We start from the raw sequence: 21,768 nt of genomic DNA on the forward strand, positions 1-21,768 counted from the left end.
TGGGAATGCAACATTTAAAGGTGACTAGATGTAGCCTTTTAAATTAACGTACTGTAAGGCAGCACTTCATCTCAAGGTAAACAGTCGGCTTTATTGACTCAACTGAAGAGATAGTCACAGTTAAAAAGGTAGCAACAAAGGTCAATGGTCATAAAAAGATCCCTATAGTTTCAAGGTTTTTTTAACTACACAAACACATATCATTTTGACATTAGTTAGCCTCACTAAAAACAATTAACAAGAACATATAGTCTCTCTCTCTTTAACATGAACACACTTTAGGGCCAATGGTGATCCTCTGTGGAAAATCAAGGTAGGCTGCATAATAGATCTGCAGGTTGTTCTTTGGTACCACTTTACAGTTAAACGTAGAGTAATCATAATGAATGATGAATTTACTGAGTCAATGCCTGTACTTACTTATAGTTTCTTAACAATATTTGTAAATGAAGCAACAAAGGTCAAACAAAGATACCTAGCTTTTAAGTAGCCTATATGGAATGCACACACAATTTCACAAATAAACACAGACAGGTGTAGTGACAATGCACTATGGAAAATGTCATGATTATTGCTCTCCTATCATGGTGTCCGGTCACCTAGTTGCATGTTACAATTCTGTAACACACAGTGTTTGTGTCTGCTGTATGTAAACTGCACAATAATATCTGACATGCAGTATAGGCTACATAAAAATTATGTATAGACTATGCTCTTCAATGATCATCTCCCATGTCTGAAGATAACAGAAGGAACCCTGTATCGATATGTTTTTAATCCTTTCATATTACCATCTAAAGTGCCATGGGAAACGCAGCCACTGGATAAGAATAGGACCCTTGGAAACACTGACACTTGATACTAGAAGGGAAGCACCTTCACTAAATTGCCTGACGACTAAAGCTATCCCGGAGACTGATAAACAGATACACAGACTATTGCATCACTCACCACAGCAATTAGCTAGCCTATTACAATAGGCTGCATTCGATAGCCTGATAAGAAATGCGAAATAAACAATTTCTTCGAGCAAATGTCGTAACTCATTACTAAAATAAAAGATTGGTGAAATATGATGCGGACTCTGAAGACTGACTCTGAACACCCACCAGGCAACAACCTGCCCTTAATATCCCATCTAGTCTTCTCCAAGCGGTATCCGGTGAGATCCTCGGTTTTACCCCAGTTCATTGGCACTATAACCACTGTAATCGCATACTGTTTGAACTGTGCATGTAATCCTTAATTGTCTGCTGCACACTGTATGCACAATGTCTACGTCGCTTTGGATCAAATGAAATGAATACAAGTAAATGTGGTTAACTTTTACTTGCAATGTTGCAGCACACTCGAAAGATTGATCGACGTTGGAGCCCGGTTATACGCGCATCTGCCTGGTGCAACTAGTGCGGCTTTTACCGATTTAGGCTATCCCTCGTACAAGCCCAGTCCTTCTATCGACCATGGCCGCAGAGGCAGACGGTGATGCAACTACAGGACCCAAGTGCACAGAGATGCAAGAGCGGGTAAGACTAAACTGCATGTTCAAGGTACCCGATTTAAGTAGGTATCGGCTATTGTCGGCGACTGAACCAGAAAAATACAGCTGTCATGGCTAGTTGTTTTTGCATAATGAGCTCCATCGAGCTAGCCTACTGTCGCCTGCAGTAGGATATCGTGTAAAATTTGCAGACTGATACTGAAAGACAAGCAACATCAATTGCCTAGTAATTTATCGAGGCTGAAATATGAACCGTTGGTTTAAGGAATGTAGACTTAACGCGACGAGCACTGCGGCGGGTATGACGTTTTGTAGGCCTATTACATGCATGCGAAATGGAGAAATGAACGTGTAGCAGCATCATCAACACCAGGCAGGTATGGGAAGCGACACATAAAAAGGCTGCTATATAGAACATCAACGCGCAGTTCCTCGTGAAGCTTATCGTGGGGCTTTTCTTCCTGAATCAGAACAGTTCGTGTGTGTGATCTGGGAAATACGGAAGGCAAGCGCACTTTTCGACTTGGCATTGGAAGTGATGTGAATAGACAGGGCTAACGTTAGAAGCAGCGTGGTTAACAGTCGCATTGAAAGGTACTCGTTTTATTAATTGTCAATTGGCTATTACCGACTGCGGTAGTCACTGCAATAAAAAATACCTAAAGCATAGCCTATACAGGCTATAGCCTACCTAAATCATTAATTAATTAATTACTTGTTGGTTTCCGTTTTAAACAAGGTTGTGGTTGCTTTGGTTTTGGGCTGCAATGGCAAAGGTAGGCACAAATGAAAAACACGAATAACGTCTGTTATTTTTCTAAACAGGAGTGTTCATAACAGCTGAATTCTTGAATCAGAATAATGCTGGTTGAGACAAACCTGTTTTGCCACTTAGCGTAGGCCCTACGGCGTTGAAATAGAATTGTCAGCTGCTTTTCACATGGGGTTTCATTCAAGTATGTGCGGGTAGGCTATAGGCTACTCTCCATCCAAGTAGCATAGATCTCATTTTAAGTAGAGCGATTATTTCAGGTGAGTAGTTTTATCTATGAGCTTTTTCCAAGTCAGTCTATAGGCTAAGAGTTTGAATGCATGCTTTCTGTGTCCCTTTGAAAACTTCGAACATGTTGGTTTCCAGAGCAATTTCAAATTCTGAGTTTTGGCTTAGGACGTCTTCGACAATATTTCTTCAGTAGTAGCCTAATGTAGGCTATGTGCAGACTTTTTCATCTCGATCATAACTCCATTGCATAATACATTATGTACGTTTACATTGACATTTTTCATAATTGTGTTTTCTCCCAAATAAACAACCAGGACATTCTTCATATTTTTGGTTGTAATAAAAAATTATCAAAATATATTATTACATTATCTAGCACAATCATTTTAACGGTATAAAGGGGCAATTTTAGGATCAGACCTTTAGGGGTGCTCAGCCCCCAATGAGAATGTGACATGAATACAGTGCCTTGCAAAAGTGCTAAACCCCCTTGCTAATATAAATCCCTAATTTCACTGGATAACAATTAATAAATGTATGTATTATTATGCAAAATATTAATAATAAACATTTTTTTATATAATAAAAAATTTATTTTTAGGGGTGCTGATGAAATTTATGGGTGCTTGAGCACGGCGGCGGTCTAAAATCGGCACTGCAGGTATATGTGTTCAACTAGTATTGTGTCAAAGTGAGGTTAGCCACGTTTCAGATTACAGGATCGTTTCCCTTTAATCTCTCCACCATGAAATAAAAGATTGTGGATTAAGAGAGAGTTAGAGCGATGGAGGAGCCAGTGAAAGGAGGCAGGGATTAAGATTACTGGACATAGCCTTGGTCTATGACCCAGAAATGTTCACTGCTGTCTTGCCAAGCATGCTATGGTACAGTAAACTGTTAGGGACATTACATAAGATAAATCCAGTAAAGACTTACAGAAATAGGGACCCCCATATGAATACTTTTGATGTTTTTTCCCAGCTGGCAGAAGTAGGAATGAAGGCTGACCTTGAGGCCCCTCCTTTACCAGGAATCGATGGTTCAGCGATCATATGTAGAGAGGTGTGCCGGTCGTATGGCAAACTGAAGGTGCTCAGCAACCTCAACTTGACCGTGCCACAGGGACACATGTGAGTGGTTCAGTGTGACTATTGCCATGCTACTATGATTGACATTTTTATTTATTTGATCTTAAAAATTAGACGATTGTTATTTGTAGTTATACATGTTAGATGTTTAGTGACAAATTGATCTGACAAACTTTCCCAATCCAAAAAAAGGGAAGACAGTTTCACTTAAGGAGGAGGTAGGAGTTAGAATGCCACTTGTATCTGTACTTATCTGTCATCTGTTAACTTTGTTCCTCTGTTGGCAATAAAAGGGAAGTATGCTTCAGGTCACCGCTCACTTATTTTAGGATCTGAAACCTAGCTTCCCATCTGGTAGCAAACAATTTCAATTGTTTGCATGCTGAGCAGTTGAATTAGAAATGTTAGTGACACATTAACCCATGTGATTTCCATTCTCCTTCCAGCTATGGCCTACTGGGTCCAAGTGGATGTGGCAAAACCACACTGTTGAAATGCATTGTGGGAACTCTGAAGATTTCACGAGGTCACATCAGTGTGTTAGGGAAACCACCTTCGTTCCCTGGTCATGAAGTGCCTGGAAGGATGGTGGGCTATATGCCACAGGTGAATACACAGAAACACCACACACCTGTCATTTGGCTTTGGTGAGGGTGTGTATATAGTACCCTTGTGTCCCTGCAGTTGCTACATGGTCATACAGGGTAGCAGCTTTGATTGGCAACAATAATGCCAAGGGTAAATTGAGGGATTGCCACATCCAGTAGCATTGACCACCCAAGCAAGTTTCTCCAAATCAAAGACCACTTGGGATTATAATGACAGATTATGATGAAATATCTTTTTTTGTGAATGCATGTCAAGGGGTACACATGCTTTATTGTTGTCTCCTACAGGACCTGGCGTTATATAATGAGTTCACCATCAGCGATACACTAACCTTTTTTGGACGAATCCATGGGTTGTCATCGAAGGACACTCAGGCACGTGTGAATTTCCTTGTTGACTTCTTGGATCTACCTCAGAAAAATAGACTGGTCCGAAATCTCAGGTAACATAAATATACACACCTAAACACACAAGATAAGCTTATGTACCAAATTGGTTTGTCTAGACGTACAAATTTGGCTAGGTGGCTTGTGGGTTCTGACTTTAAACTTGAATTAGCTCTTTTGATGGTTTGAGTAATGATGTAAATACATGACATATTTTAACTCAAATTAACTACTATATTTCATTTTTGATAATTTGGGGGTATTTGGTCTTGCCAATGTAGTGGTGTTCATACAGCAAAGATTGTGTAGTCAATGACAGTCAGTAGCTAGAATAAAGCTTTTCAGCATTTTTTCTTTTAAAACGCATTCAAAGTGCTCCTTCGGTTGCCCCTATTGGAGAACATTCGTTTTAGGTATATACTGCCTGTATACCTCCTTTGATAGACACTGATCTGAAACTGTCAACATACAATACCTCATTGTGTGCTACTGAGTTATAGAGAGGCAATGCCCAGTTTCCCACAACCACTAGGACATACATACAGAGGCAGTGACCCATGCCTCATTATAGGCTTTGGTATGAGTTATCTGTCCTTATAATAGAAACTAAACAAATACCCACACATATTTGTCAAATTAATCTTTGAACTGTGAATGAGACTATATGGGACATGAAAAGAGAGATAGAAACCCCTCATCTCATCTATGGCGTGCTACCCTCATGTAAAAATGTCTTGCTAACCATCATGGAAACATCAGTTTGAAAAAGAGTTGGAAATACTGTTTCGAATTAAGACCAGCATCCTTTAAAGTTATGCTTTCCAGTGACCAGCAACTTCATTTTCAGAAAGATACAGCAGTGAATTGTGTCAGGGATGGAAAGTAGTCCCTGTAACAACATGCAGGCCCTAGACAAAACTCTTAATCCCCCTCTCATATCCCAAAGGTTTTTCTTTTTCCTCTGTGGACACAGTTATACCCAGTAACCTTTGGTAGCCAAGCAACATAAACTATTTACCTTTCAGAAAGTGGAAGAAATGCTTGGTAGGAATACACTTCCCGTCCTTTTTGTGTGTGTGTGCCCTCTCATTCTCTTTCACAACTCACTTGAGTGGTATTTGATTTAATAAGAGATAGGATACACTTCATGGCCAAAACGTTGCATAGAAAATAACAATAACAACTAATAATAATTTAAAAAATATATAAAAAACAAACAAACATTTGAATTAGGGGATCAGATAGCTGAGCGGTTAGGGAATAGGGCTATTAATCAGAAGGCTGCCGGTTTGATTCCGGGCAGTGAGAAATGAAATATCTTGGGCAGACATATTACGCACTTCACCCTACTTGCCTCAGGGGGAATGTCCCTGTACTTACTGTAAGTCGTGTCTGCTGAATGACTAAATGTACATTTACCCTGCCTCCCTTTCTCTCCTTACCCTCATTAACAGTCCTGTTGTGTTCATGTAGCCTGTGCTGTGCAGGCCCACTGGGGCTGCCTTGCCGCCTGCTGCAAGACTGAGTGGCAAGTCAGCTGTCCAATTTGCACTTACCTTCAGGGTAAATCGTTTTGGGTCACTTTTTCTGATGTACATATGTGTTTGTCTGTGTGTGTGTGTGTGTGTGTGTGTGTGTGTGTGTGTGTGTGTGTGTGTGTGTGTGTGTGTGTGTGTGTATGTGTGTGTATGTATGTTTTACAGTGGTGGGCAGAAGAGGAGGGTATCTTTGGGAGCAGCCTTGCTTCAGAACCCACAGTTGCTGATTTTAGATGAGCCTACAGTTGGAGTGGACCCAGTACTCAGAGCGAGGTACAGACTATAGACAGAAGTGTGAGACCCAAACATACATATAATCCCATTAAAAACAACATAGCCTAGCAAACGCAAGGCCATAAGGCTGTGCTGCCTTTGTGATTTCAATCATTCATAAAACCATGTTGAACTTTTTTACATTTTTACATAGAATCTGGCAGCATCTGGTTGAAATAGTGAAGACGGGCCGTGTATCTGTTATCATCACTACTCACTACATTGAGGAGGCCAGGCAAGCCAATGTGGTAAGTTACACAGCGTTAATGTAGTGTAAATAATGTATTGCAAGAATTACACACATTACCAGACGAGCAATTACAGATTTTATGTATTTATTACAAAACACAATACAAATGTGTACATGCAAACACAAAAACTAATTTAGACTTGTATATATTTGTTGTTATTATTAGTGGAGAACAACACAGTTATACTTTATAAAGTATTCCCCTTATAAAGAACAGTGTGTCCTTTGATAGGTTCAGTCTGTGCCATGGTTATAGACGAGTGCTGAAGGAGGTATATTCAAAGTGTTGCATAAGCTGGGTAAGGCTCAGAATAACCAATAAGTAGGCAAGTTGGAAAGAGACACTGGCCCTGTTTTAAACCTCTAACAATGGTTCCTTCCTTCGTTCTTGGAGAATCTGGTCTGAACTGAAAATGAAAGATGAGTAACAGCTGTGTAGAGCTGAGGGAGAAAGAGGGAGTGAGAATGAGGAAAAGAGACCACTGAGCTGATACTGTATTTGTGACGGAGGGTAAATATGAGCTAAGATGTGAAGTGCTAAAGTAACCTATCTATGTGTACACTAAATACATACAGTAAAAATACGAATGTCGATCCATTAACCATAACTGTTGTTGGAGAGGTCTTTAGTGTAATTGTATTTGTTATATGTACTTCCCTAGTAGGTCTAGTAAGATGGCTTAGCTTTATTCAGAATACATGTGGTTTATTACTGTAACATTCCATAGGAAATAATCCTCTTTGTGTTTTTAGTTTGTCTGGCAGGTTTGAATACAGTTCAAAATCTAAACTAGTTGCTGTAAATCAGCAGATTAAGCTACTAAATATTTTGCCAATCTCCCTTTAACGGAATGGAAAAGACTGTGATGTGTAATTTACAGCATGGCAAACAGCACGTTATCTTAGTGCATGTGAAGACAAAACCTACAAATCTTTCAATTTGCTCTGACATAAATATAACCGTGTTCGCCTCCATGTTGAGCTGCACTAAGTGATGGAGCCATGGCTCTCGCGAGAAATGTATATTATCACTATATATGAAGTCGCACTGCCAGGTGTATTGCTCAGGACCCAAGGACATGTGGCGTCATGTGTGACGTTGTTTAGATGAGTGGGTCTTGAGGAATAAATATAAATATATTTCATGATCTCCCAAGAACTAAATATACACACATTCACTGCCAACAGGCATTGAACTGGCATGTTTTGCCAACGGGCTTGGCACTAGCCTAACTATGAAGGCAGGATTCTGTGTGTGTGCGTGTGTAAGCGGAAAAGATTTCCCCATAATGCACCACACTCAAACTCTCTCTTCCCCAGTTGTTTTGATTACCTCTGAAAACATGTAACATTTCCTATAATCATTCACAGTAGTATATCTGTAATATTCATAATTGTATACAGACTGAATTAGGCATCTGATGCTTTTACTGTATGTGCATCTGCATATTATTTCTGTTACAAATGTGTTTTTTCAGGTGCCGTTTGTGCTTCATGATCTGCCTGCAGTAGTATGAATAAAGCAACATTGAAGACGTTGTTTTCTCTACAGGTCGGTCTAATGAGAAATGGCCATCTCCTGGCCGAAGGGCCTCCTGATGCAGTGATGAAGCAACACAGTGCTGTGGTGAGAATGGCCTTGACAGTTTTACCAGTTAACTAAATGATTTTGTAACGTTAACCCCAATGTGGTCCTTTTCACTAACTGCCAAGGTACGTTATATGGATATTTTATTACAGGAATAGTACATTTATTTTGCATATTGTTTTATTGCCCTTTGCAGACACTAGAGAATGCTTTCCTGCAACTCTGTGAGACATCTGACCAAGTGGTGGCCAAACACGGAGTGAGTCCGCAGGGCGAGCTTTTAGAGAATAGCCAATCATTTGAAAGCAGCCGGGAAGAGAACAGGCCCATTCTGGGGACTGGACTAGAGGAGCTGCCCAAATACTCAGGTACAGCACTTTAGGGAACTTAAAACGTATTGCTTTGTCCACAAGGGACTTAAACTTACGTGAGCTTTGAGATTTTGTTACTTAATACATGCTAATTTGCAACTAGCCTTGTTGTAAGGATTTACATTTGATTTGGCTGACCAGACCAACATTATTAGCTAATGTTCTGTTATGGTTTACACATGACACAGATTACAATTGAATACAAAAACATGTGTAAACTGATGACATGCCCTGACAGGCTATTATAATAGTATGTTTGTGCTATTGTAGATGAAACTAGAGAGGGTACAATTTCTGGGGAAATTGTAGGGTGTGCTTGCTTGCGTCGGTTGCACAGGGGTCCGTTTTTGAATGAAATTTTTACAACTGATTTCTGTATATTTTATATGAAAATGTATACTTATTATTTATAAAGATTAAATAGATTTAAAGGATTTTTTTTGCTGCTCATTTACAACTCAAAATACGAGTGAAGTGTAGAACGAAATATGATGTCTTCTCATTTCCCCTGCAAGAGGCAGCCTCATCGTTGAATCAAAACGAATACATTTGGCAGACCGGTGTAAAAATTGACCTAATCTCTATGACTTAAACGTCATTTTAAGTTTTTCCCTTCTCGTGATATTTTCAGGCATGTAGCCTACTCATTGCATTCATTCATTAATAAAGAACCCCCTTTGAAGATTATTCTACGACGTTACCCGGCAGTAGAAGATGGAATCGCGATTCAGACAGTCCCATCTGCTAACTGAAAATATGCCCCCCAAAACGTAAATAAGCTTGACATTTATTTAGTGGAAAATCGCTCATTCATAAAAAGCTCACTGGTAGCGATCATTGTCAGTAACAACGCAAAATGCGATATAGCCCTGTGTGGAGAAGCTGCCCCGGTAAATTGTACTACTACGGTACAGTACTAGTAGACTACTGCTGTGTTCGTCTTGGTAGCGATTGCGTTGGTTGAATTGGATTTAACGTTGCGTTGTACGGTTTAGGCTGAAATTAATTATTTTCATGAACAGATTGGCAACGTTTAGGCTGTGGCAATGAAGTTCAGGTTAGTAGTTAGATAGACTTTTGATTAAGTAAGGGGAGTGCCGAACATGTTCTGTCGCCGTTTGACGTCCTACAGTTGTGTAGATATTTTTATAGTGTCTCGCGTAGGCTACAGCATTGCAGTGAGCAACACTGGTTTGAAACCACAGGTAATGATAATTTCACCCACAAATCGTTTACTTGTAATGTAATGTCATAATAAATCCTACAACGAAAATGTATTTGTGAGGAATGTTTATTTTAAAGATTGAAAACAGATGCATCATAGACCACTGTAGTATGTGTTGCCCGGGCAACAGAGGCTAATGTCATGATGCTAATGCTTCAGTGAAATAGTAGACTACCGTTTCCAAAAGTAGATGTGGGCCTACTTCCTTAACAATATCAACTAATATTGTACATTACATTTCATAATTGTGTTTCACATCACAAAGTAAAATGAGTAAATTGTTATCACCCTGGCCTCTTTGCTTGTGGCGTTCCTGCAGCTGCCTTGCAGTAAAGCTATAGTTAGCCTAGCTATCCCCCAAGTTAACAGATGTGAAACGAATGTTCTGCCAAAGGTAGTCACGCGTGTTTTCGTGACGTTAGTGAAGTAGTGACGTTAGTAACGTCAGTGACTGTGGCTAGCAAATTAGCCACCGTTAGCTTCACTTTTCACCACAAAAATGCAATTTCTACTTAAACCATGCAACGGAACGTAAATAAAAATACAACCAACGCAATCGCTACCAAGACGAACCTTTTGACACCGCCGTTGTGTATGTAGTCCAAATATTGACTGATCCTTAGGGGGGCGAAAATAAATAAATAAATATATATGTGAGAGAACAAAGGTTGTGCTCTCGCCGAAGGCTTGAGCACACCCAATTAAAAGTTTAATAACCATTCTGTCATTGTCAAGAACATGACAAGTAGGACAAGTCAAGACACTTGACTCTTTGACCTTTTTCACTCACAAGAATTGTTATTGTTCCAACAAGATAGACATAATAATGGGAAGTGTCCCCGGTGTTGGCCAGATTAACTTAGCTTAATTTAATTAGCTAATAAGCATGTCATATTTTCAAAGCAACCCCCTAATAATATAAGCTTTAGTTTGGAGTTGGGGGGCATGATGATTCCCACCATGTTATAGTGTTGCCAATTAGCATTAGCACTCAAAGTGGAAGAGTACTGTTGCAACGTGCATGTCTATGTGTGTGTGTGTGTGTGTGTGTGTGAGAACAGCCGACTGGAAAGTCAGAGCGAGACATCTGGTGCCAAAGTGGCGGAACATTGCAGCCCTGATGATCAAGACCTTGGTTAGAATGAAGAGAATGCCAGGGTGAGAACGATGATTGTACTGACAAAGGCCAAACATGAACAGAATTAGCAATATAAAACAGTATTGAAAATCAAAACCCTAACCTAGACCTGTGGCTTACTCTAACCACCATTCAATAAAAAAATCCACAGACAAATGTTCAATATTCTTAGTTTTTCAACATCATGTGATGTGGTGCTGTGCTTCACTCTCTGGCCTTTCTCCAGATCCTTGTGTTTCCAGTTCCTGTTGCCAGTGATCCAGATCTCTCTCATGTGTCTGTGTATCGGAGCAGACCCAAAGGGAATCCAGGTGGCCGTGGTCAACAATGAAACCGCCCCGAACTCCTTCAGCCAATCATTACTCTCCTTTATTGACAACTCCAGTGTGGAGCAGGTAGAGTTCTATAACAAACTATGTTCATCTTGGAAAGATTCGGGATGCATTCTCTACTGGTGTTTCTTCTACAGTTTCTACAGTGTAGTCTTCGGGAATCGGCCATTATTACTACAAGGCTTACTGCATTTGAACTGATGTCAGTACAGCACAGCAGATTACCTATTTGTCAGTTAAGTGGGGGGGAAGTGTTCAACTTCTTAGTCATCAGAAGTAGCTGAGCTTTAGCTGTCGGGTTTCACTTCTGCTCCGAGCAGATGGAATAGGCCCTTCCATTTATAGAACAGCTCGATGAGAAGTAAAGAGCTGTTGTAGTGTAGTGCCTTTTGTCAACATCAGCTTCACATAGCCTGCAGGTTGTAGTTGCTTTCATGTAGTTCTAAAGCCTGACCACTTACCTTCCCTGACCTCATTTTAGAAGTGAGGGGAACATTGACAAAAATCTTAAAACATGGAGGAGACTTGGCAAAGGAAATCTTTGCCAATAAGGACATTTTCCTATAAATGTCAATAGTTAGCTTTGCTTGTCTATGAAATACATTAAACAATCAATATACTGTATAGTCCTAGAACATTTGTGGATAACATCAAATGGTTATCCGAGAGTCAGGTGGCTGAGCGGTTAGGGAATCGGGCTAGTAATCTGAAGGTTGCCAGTTCGATTCCCGGCCGTGCAAAATGACGTTGTGTCCTTGGGCAAGGCACTTCACCCTACTTGCCTCGGGGGAATGTCCCTGTACTTACTGTAAGTCGCTCTGGATATGAGCGTCTGCTAAATGACTAAATATCCAAAGCCAAGTTTTGCCAACTCTAGCAAATGGCTTAATAAAGTGTAACTGTATTCTACCCAAATGCTGAAATGAACTGTACTGTTCATTTCTCTGCCGTAGGTGAACTTATCTCACGCAGAAGCTTTCGCAGGTGTCTATAATGGAGAGTACTGGGGCGTCATAGGGTTCGGCAAGAACTTTACCTCCTATCTGACCAAGAGGTAAGCCCTTACAGTCACTTATTGAGGATGGGTTGTTGGCTTGTGTTGTTTTGGTTTAACTTGCTTTGTTTAGTCATGTCTTGGTTTTTCAAGACATCCTTCTTCTGTCTTCTCCTCTTCTCTCCCTCGTCGATCTTTTCTCCACTCAGACTGAACTCTCACCCTCACTGATACCTGTGCTACATCAACATGCCACTTTGACAGACTGAGAGCATTCCACTGGTTAACACACATAAACAAACACTCAGTGTGCATGTGCTCGTTCACTCATTCTCTCACAAACACTTACACACATTCATAATTCACAAGCGTATATACACACATACACACAATTTATTCCTCGGAAACCAAACCCATAGGCAGCATGTTATGACACAGTGGTGAGGGGAGGAGTTTCATAGTTACAAGCGTGAATCATAGTACTACATGTGCTCTTCTGTGTTTTGGTCTATGTTCTTCAGCTGTTTGTGCATGTGGCTTTGTCGGGTCTAGGTGGAAAGTCTGGTCTTGCCTGCCAGTTCACCTAGGGTGGCTTAATGGTCTTTCTCAACCAATCACAGGCAGCCTTTTAGACACATCATGTGTTGTTCATGTGAAACAACACTGACTAGTAGTTTCACCATGTGACATGTATTGTATTGTTAAGTGTCTTAGTCATACAGATTATTATGCACAAAGAGTGCAATGGTATTGAAAAACACATTTCTGCCAACAGTAGGTGTTGACATAAACGGAATGTGATGCATTACAGTTCTAAATACATTGCAGGGTTTGAGCTGGGTAATTTGACTGGGTGTGTTTTACAGGAGCTGTGTGTGTGTGTTTTGTGTAGGATGATACAGCGTCAAGTTTCTCGTGAAGTGGTAGATGGTGGATCAGTACACGTATGGCTGGACCTAACAAGTGGGTTTCCTCCCCCTCCTACACACAGAGACACATGTGCAAGTACATGCTCACCCACAAATACACAAACACATTCATATTCATATTTTGACCTAAGGAGGTATGTTTGCGGCTTGACAATAAAAACAAATTGGATTGCAATTCCATGTTGTTACTACACATTAGCTGTTACAACAGTATGTGTCTATGTTGGTATGATGTTAGGTCAGTGTTGAGTATTGTCGTTGAATCTGCTCTGTATCAATAGTTCTACCTTTGTCTTCTTTTTCCAGATCAACAAATTGCCACTATGCTCCAGAAAAAACTTGCAGATGCCTTTGATGTATGCCTGATTTTTCTACTTACTGATCTACGACTTTAGATGACTTATTATTAAAAGTTGACTAAACTACTAAATGTGGTACAGTGCTAGGACGTGTATCTAACCTTGATCCAAAATAAAGTGATAGAGAACCTCGAATTTAGCAATAGGTACCTCTTTTGTAAGATGATTTGATGTGCTAAATGTCATTAATAAAGGTCAGGGATATAGCACAGTTTTCAGTAGAAACAACAAAGTCTTGCTTTGTCTTTGTCTGTTAGGCCTTTGTCCAGTATAAGATGGGCCGCACATCCTACCTTGTTTCGCTACCTGTAAAGGTAAAGGGATAGGACGTACAGGTTTGAACAGATAATACAATTAAAAGTGCTGTTATTTTTAATTTAAAAAATAATTTGCTGTTTTTTTACTGGCTACATCTGACTTTTTCAGTTTGAGGAGCCTATTTACGGCAGCCTAAACACAGACTTCACCACGTTTGTTACTCCGGGAGCAGTACTAAGGTAGGGTCGTTGTCTGTGATTTGAGCTCTCCTTAGCATTTTACACATACAGCAATTATTATTTATCATCATCTTTCTCTGTATCCTTTCTCATTATGTATTTTTATCTGTCTATCATGTCCTCTCACGGTACGTTTACTGTGTCCATCATATCTCCCATCAGCATCACCTTTTACCTGGCCGTGGGCTTGACCGCCCTCTCGTTTGTGCTTGAGAGGAAGGAGGGTCTTTTGGACAGGTGCTGGGTCGCAGGTAAGAGGTCAAAGTTCAATATGGTCAGGGACAACATTTGTCCAGTGTCAGCAGTACCCAGCTCAGAAGTAATTTATGATGTATGTGCAGTTTATTTAATTACAGGCATTCCATGGTAATAAAGACATTACCGGTACCCCACCTTTTGTAAAAGGTATTCTGCTGAAGCGTAGTGGGTTCAGTAAGTAACCAGAGTCGTTGTGTCGCTTGTCAGTAGAGCTTCCTCCCAATCTGCTCATACTGGGGTGCGAACCCAGGTCCCAACATGACGACCATCACTATGGTCGTCATGTTATTAGATAGCTATGCCACCGAAAATCTAGCTCTTCAATGGCGAAAAGCTAGCTCTTTGATTCAACTTCTGGCTCCACATATGCTACAACTTGACCATAACTTAATGTTCAAATGTTTGAACTGGTTAGGATCAAATGCTTGGATAGGTCAAATTGTCACCTTGTTGTGTTATTATGTAGGAGTAGATCTAACCACTAGAGGGAGTGATAGGATCACGACACCTAATGTGTTTGGATAATGAAAAGTCGTTGTGAATAAAACCTGTATGCATTCATTAGTTGTGTTTGGATTTACTTAGGGTACATAAGCTTTTAGAAAGTAATAAGGGTGTTGATAGTGTCTTATTTGTGTGTGTGTGTGTTCATACAGGTGTCAGTTCTCTGGAGACCATGTTGGCTCACCTCTTTTCTCAGTTGTTTGTCATCAGTGTCCAGATCATTCTACTGCTTCTCTTCATCCTGCTTGTCTTCAAGGTGGGATGTGCATACAAACACACACACCCTGAACAGGCGCACGCACAAAAATACCCGCCCATGTACATACACATGCACACACACACTCACACAGGAGTCTCCATCCGGCTTCATCAACAGGGTTCATGACTTCTGAATGATTTAGCAGCCCCAGTCTCATATTCACTACCATGCTCACACATCCACACACACAAGTTTGAATTGCTATTTTTACAGGAACTTCGTTCCCATTTTAACTCTCTAAACCCCCCTAAAAATAGCACTTGAACTTGTGAGAACCAAGGAAATGTTCCCACAAGTTCAGATGTTCCTTGTTTTTTTGTTCTCAAGGGGACTTCTGGCCCTCACAAGAATACACAAGCCCACTCGCACAAACACACACACATGCCATTATCAAAACCTAAGAAAACCTTTATGAAGTCCTTAAAACAAATATAAAATTAATTAGGTCCCAGAGTCTCAGGTCAGTGCAGCCTGTTGCTTAAACAGTTCTGTTTTTAATTGTTGAAATCTTAAATATATCATGATGGCACTGGAAAATTGCAGTCAATCCCGATGAGAACTAGAGCCAAAAAGTCAGAAATCCTAGGTTACCGTTAGGACAATAGATTAATGGAAACTCTGAGGCCTTGTTTTTATTGATTGTCAATAGTCATATGCATGTGGCCAATACAGGGAAATGGCCATTGCCTAAACTATTGGCTGGTGGACAAAAATGAGAGGGGGGTAGAGGTAAACCCTGGACCGCCAACTGTACATAACCAAACCATTCTACTGTTCAGACTTGAAACTTTTACTGTGGCTCTCAAAAACCTTGCTTGGCATGTATGTGAGAATTTAAAAGAGTAATGCTTTCCTATTTTGGAAATGTCAAGAATTGACAATGCAGTAACAAACTGCATTTCAGTTTAAACCTGCTCATAACCAGTTGATATTTACTGAAACGTTTTAAAAGGTAAGATATTACTGTCGTTTAACAAAATTATTTAGTGAACCTCTCTCTGTCTCTCTCTCCCTCTTCCTCACTGCCTCTAGATTCCTAACGAGGGTTCTCTGGTGTTGGTCATAGCTCTGATCGTCCTGCAGGGTGTGACGGGCATCTCTTTTGGCCTGGTCATCTCCGCAGCCATAGACGATGAGCAGAATGCCAACCAGGCCGCCCTGGGCATCTTCTACCCCAACCTCATCATCAGTGGTGCGTGTGTGTGTTTGTGAGAAAGACACAAATAGCGAAACACAATTGAAACAGGATTCGATTATTGATAAATAGTGGTGGATTGTGATTCATTACTGTTTTGCAGATATCTAGTTGGATCACATTTGGCGTAGTTCGTCAGAAGGGAACAAGAAAGGGGACACACACACTCTTTCACACTGTCATTATTACTTCCTCTACAGGGATCATCTGGCCAGTGGAGTGTATCCCCTATCCACTACGCTACATTAGCCTGGCTCTGCCCCAGACATATGCCTCAGAGGCTCTCCGCTGTATCATGTATAGAGGTACTGGAACACACACCTACAGATGATTTACTTCTAATCATAGAGTTTCACATATGCCAAAACCTAATGTGTTAGTATGGTAGTACAAGCGGGGCTTGCTTGTATAGAAAAAGAATGTAGGAAACCACCAGGGAGATGTTAGTAGTAGGTTGTTAGTTAAGAGTGATTGTTATCCAATACTAATTGGTCATTGGTCTATTGAAGTGTGTCCTGTGTCAACAGTGAATGTGACATCCACATGACCACATGTGCTCATTGAACATGGCATGCATGATACTCTACACCTGTGTACTTTACACACACACACACACACACACACTCACATGCACAAATACATGTACACAGGCACACGTGTCTCACTCTAAACTCAAGATGCCTGGTGCACCAGTGAGGGTTTTAAAGTATTCACTATAACTCCAGTCTCTGTTGGTCAGCTGTACATAGATCTCCCTATCTCAGTCATGACACTGGGCACAACTGTCTTCCAGATTAAAAGATCATTTCTAGCTTTAATTCGGATACTCGATAAAAAAAAGAAGTAAGCATGCTCTGTAAACCACCTCCGTGTGTTGGACTGCACCACTGGGCCCAAGATGTCGGTTCATACTGTTCCATGCTGCCTTCCTCAGGCTGGGGCCTCACTCAGATGATGGTGTGGAGAGGTTTCGCTGTCACCTTGGGCTGGAACACCTTCTTCCTAATATTGGCCACCGTCATCCTCAAGCTGAGGACGTGAGACCCCGACCCGGGAAAGAGATGAGAAGAGGACTGCCAGACGAGTATGGAAAAGGCTCCGTGAACAGGCTTCTGCCTCCTGTCTTTGGATGGGTGTGGTCACTGTGGTTAAATACACTGTGTACCATAGTCCCTATTGCAAGCACACATGCACAATCATGGCCATGCACAATTACATACACACACACATGCTCAATCACACACTTACACAATCATACACACATACAAACATGCACACTCACTCAAACACACATCTAAGCTCTCACAAACAATCCCAATTCCAAGCCTATGAACATACCAGTGTGTGTGTATGGGCCTGTTCTGTTGAGGAAAACTTAAAAAAAAACGTTGCAGATAAAAACAGACCACTTAGAAAAACCCACTGCTCTCGTTTCAGGATAAGACTGGTGTGTGTTCTATGGTGTTACATTTCTATATGCAACCCATGTAAATTTTCACCTCCTGAGATGAACCATGGACCTCAGGGTTTGTCTTTATTTCTGCACAAATTTGTATTTTGAACATAATTACTAAATGCATATGAGACAGACTATGGATTCAGTTCCTGCATATCTTTTGAACAAATGACAACTGTTGGAATTGATCCGTGTTCTTTATGTTTCACACAATATTTACGCAAATAATATATTTTGTAAAATTGAGCTATTTATTTGGGAATCGTTGTCGAAATTTTTTTGGGGGTCTCAGTAGATCAGTCAAATACAAGTATTTGGCAAAAAAGTGGTGAAATGACAAGAATTCCTATTGCTCTGATGTTTCCTGTGGCCTGCTCGCTATCTGTTTAATAGGAAGTGATAACCCTGTCTCAGTTGTCACTAGGTGCTCTCTTCTGCTCGCTATGTAGCTGTGGCTTTGGGTTGGTGGCTGTTCATAAATGGTAGTTTGTGCCCGTGCCTGCATCCTCTAGGAAATGGAACAAAGGGATGTTTGATTTTGCTGACTGCGAGGCCTTTAAATGTTTTAGGTGGGATTAGCTCTAATTAATTGTGTTACCTGAAAAGAAAATTCCGCTTTTTGATTGCTTTTGTCATCCCATCGCCCTGCTGTGCCGGACAGAGTGGGGGCTGATGGGTAGATAATTTGGACAGGATATGTCAGTGGACATTTCATAAAAGCAGTCTCCGTTTTCAGTGTTGTGTTCACTCTTCAAAATTGATCACCTGGTGTGATCCAATGGGGGCATGTACTGAGTTGAAGTGATTGACTGATGTGTAATGTGACGTGTTATTAGTACATCACCCATTTTTATCTTTTGTGTTGTGCCATCAAAATGTGTTATGGAATGAGAAATGTTTACATGCATCAAACAATTGTCGTGTTGAAATGCAGAATCTAAATATACCAGCTGATGTATTATTGAGCAAATTAAAGTGATAGTAGGGAAAAGCATTTATCGTAGACTCTAGATACTAATTTAGTGTATACAACAAATACTGTATAGTTAAAAAGACCATTTGGTCTAAGTTAGTATGAAAGGCTGCATGGATGTGAATTGTATACCTGTACCAAACTTCGCATTACACACACAAATTTTGCTTAGCCTTTCTTTTTTTTTTTTTTTTTACAAATACTAAGGGTTCCATAGTTATCTACATGAACATCAGTCATTAGCAACTATTTTTGACTAAATGTAACAATTTACTGGCGGTTGTCTCACTGGCCAAGTTAACCTTAAATATTCCATCTAACTCTATCATCGTGAATTTGTTTTGAACTGCAATTGTGCCGATGCCAAAATGGGGCCCAAACTATCTAGTTTTCCCTTGTGCTCCTAAATACCATCAGATTTACAAAATACTCTACATATTTAGACCACATTATCAATGGACTTAGTTAGAATGGACTAAGTTTACTTTTGTGCCTCAGAATCCATGCAAACATGGCAACAGGTCCTTAATGACTAAAAATAATGTAAATAGACTGACATTGCTGTCATAGTTTTACACTATAACATCTTGAGATGGTGTTCTACTGGCACTTATCATTTGAGAGAAACTTCATGACAATTGCCACTTCAAAAGGTAATGTACTCTGTCAACTGGCTTATTTGAAGCTACACTAGGTAATATAATAAATTAAAATTATGATAAACGGTGCCCCCAATTTTGTTCTGAACTTTGTGCTTTCCTCCAGCTTGAGTTTGACTGTCAGTGGTTTCATAATGTAAGCCAAGGAGGAAATCTGGCTCACTGAAGGCGATAGACTGGACCAGTGATGCTGGAACATAATTGGCTGGAAAGTAGCAGGCAAAAATGTGACTGACTTGTTTACGTTGGTAAACAACTCTCAGAAGGCCTCATTAGCTTAAACAACATGGTTATAGGGGACAAAATTAGCTTTTTTTACTGAAAGAATATTACCTATTGTACCTCTTAAATCATATATATATATATATATATTGTGTTGTGACATTTATAAACATTATGGATTTAGTTTCCCGTTGTAATGACACTGTTATGAAAACCTTATGAAGAAAATTTCAAGTGAAGTGTTACCATGATGTATTATACCAGCTCAAATGATGAATCAATTTCAAGTCTACTACCTCATTCATACTCCCATTATGGCCTCCATCTATACAAGTTTGCAATGTATGTGTTGTGATTGCATACATACTTTGACTAAGTAATCCTGTCCTTGGAAACAGTAAAACTAGATGTGTTGGCCATGGTCTATTTCTGGTCATTTGACATTGCTGCACGATGGTCTAGGTACGTGTTTGGCAACCTTGTGAATTTGAAATGAAAGAATTATTGAATACACAGCAGCAACATCTAGCAGTGAAGAAATTAAAGTATGTTCGTAAAAATTCTGAAAAAGGCAATACATTATTGTCTGTGTGGCTTGTAAGTGTGGGAGAGTACACTTGATTTTGTTTTGGTGATTTCTGAAGTTGGAATGATCTTGAGAATGTAAAGATAACTGAACTGCTGTGGACTACATACTCAGAAGATTTTTCAATGATTAAATAAAATATAAATGACTAAAAAAGTAATCCTTTGTTTTTCACAACACATTGTTGCTTGTGTGTTTGTTGGTAAACGGCTCCTGACCCCCAGTCAACGTCAGATCCTAAGGCACATAGGGCCTGCCTACGACTTCTCCAACCCCCTGCCTTCTCTCATCTTGTTCCCTTTCAGTGCTCACCTTGTCTTTCCATATCTCTCTGCCCTCTCATCTCACCCCCATTAAAACCACCATTAGCATTTCAAACACAGCGCTTAGAGAAGCAGCCTGCCTTTTAAACATCTATGTTTACCTAAAGCACCAACCTAACCCAACCTTTCTCAAAGACGCCTAGACCATTTCAGCCTTGATTGAGATCAGAAAACATCATGGTCCTCATAAAACTACTTAGCACCTGACCTCATTGTATCTGGCTGAAGTGGACAGTCAACTTTATCCCATCTGATGTCATTGGTCAGTTTGTGGAGATGAAAGACTTTGTCCATTAACATCCTGTGATGATCACATGAAACAGGATTTATGTTTGGTATATGTGCACTAAACTCAAGTACAGTAAAGGCAATGCAGTTACCAGGTGAAGGTGTCTCGGTACAGAACTCTGTTTGATGGCTCAGATACCCTTGACACTCTTCGTATGAATATACTGTATATAATGTGGTTGTTGATGATCAGTACTTGTAACTAACTACATGAAGTACGTTACTCTGCCTGCTGATAGTCCTCTTCTTAAACTAAATGCCCAAACCTATTTTTTTAATTAATGCGAAACTCATCAATGCTAGTCTTAATTCCTTTGAATCTTTGCAAAAGTGTTATTTTGGATTATTTGGTATTATGTTCCATCTCTTTTATCCCCTGGTGGATAAAAACTTTTAAAGACATTTTTGACGCATGAAAGCCATGTTGAGGTACTCTTGATGTATCTAGGATAACCTATAAATACAGGTGCCTGCATGTCAATACGTTTATGGAAGTTGGAGAAATTTTACCAGTACAGTGGTCTCTTAGTTTGTATATTTCCCAATTATTATATGTTTCTTACATATGAAGTAGTTTAATCTTTTTTTTCTAAATTAAATTTATTTAGAATGCTGTTTGGACCTGAAAGAAATTCCTAACATAGTATGACCTTTGAGTTTAAGATGTTGCATTTGACGTAAAACTTTTGTGACATACATCGTATTTTGAACCAGCTTTCTAGCATTCTTATGATAATTGGGAGTGTCAATGTGTCACATTTTGTCTACCGCATGAATGAAAAATTCATTTAAAAAATCTTGCACCCACAACTTTTCACTACAGGGCATTTTTCAAAGAAATGATGGGGCAGGCTAAAGCTGAAATTGGGGGGTTTAGTTACACTTCAGATACATGCAAAGAAACTGGAGAACATTATATGATGAGAAAATACAGGAATGTATTCATATTCATTCATGCATATAG

The 21,768-nt window shown here is 39.9% G+C and overlaps 1 protein-coding gene across 1 annotated transcript; it reads left to right on the forward strand.

The window, feature by feature from the left end:
* The first annotated feature begins 1,463 nt into the window (after nt 1–1,463).
* abch1 (ATP-binding cassette, sub-family H, member 1) lies at nt 1,464–20,304 on the forward strand. The gene is made up of 20 exons (XM_067237120.1): nt 1,464–1,526; nt 3,486–3,634; nt 4,039–4,198; nt 4,489–4,643; nt 6,291–6,398; nt 6,553–6,646; nt 8,201–8,275; nt 8,433–8,604; nt 10,894–10,990; nt 11,197–11,365; nt 12,256–12,356; nt 13,189–13,259; nt 13,532–13,581; nt 13,842–13,898; nt 14,011–14,081; nt 14,244–14,332; nt 14,996–15,099; nt 16,135–16,294; nt 16,498–16,602; nt 17,232–20,304. Exons 1-20 carry the CDS (start codon nt 1,464–1,466, stop codon nt 17,336–17,338), a joined length of 2,157 nt encoding a protein of 718 aa, XP_067093221.1. The 3' UTR covers nt 17,339–20,304.
* The last annotated feature ends 1,464 nt before the right edge of the window (nt 20,305–21,768 follow it).

This window comes from Osmerus mordax, chromosome 5 (genome assembly GCF_038355195.1).
Source record: "Osmerus mordax isolate fOsmMor3 chromosome 5, fOsmMor3.pri, whole genome shotgun sequence".
In the NCBI taxonomy this organism is placed as follows: Eukaryota; Metazoa; Chordata; class Actinopteri; order Osmeriformes; family Osmeridae; genus Osmerus; species Osmerus mordax.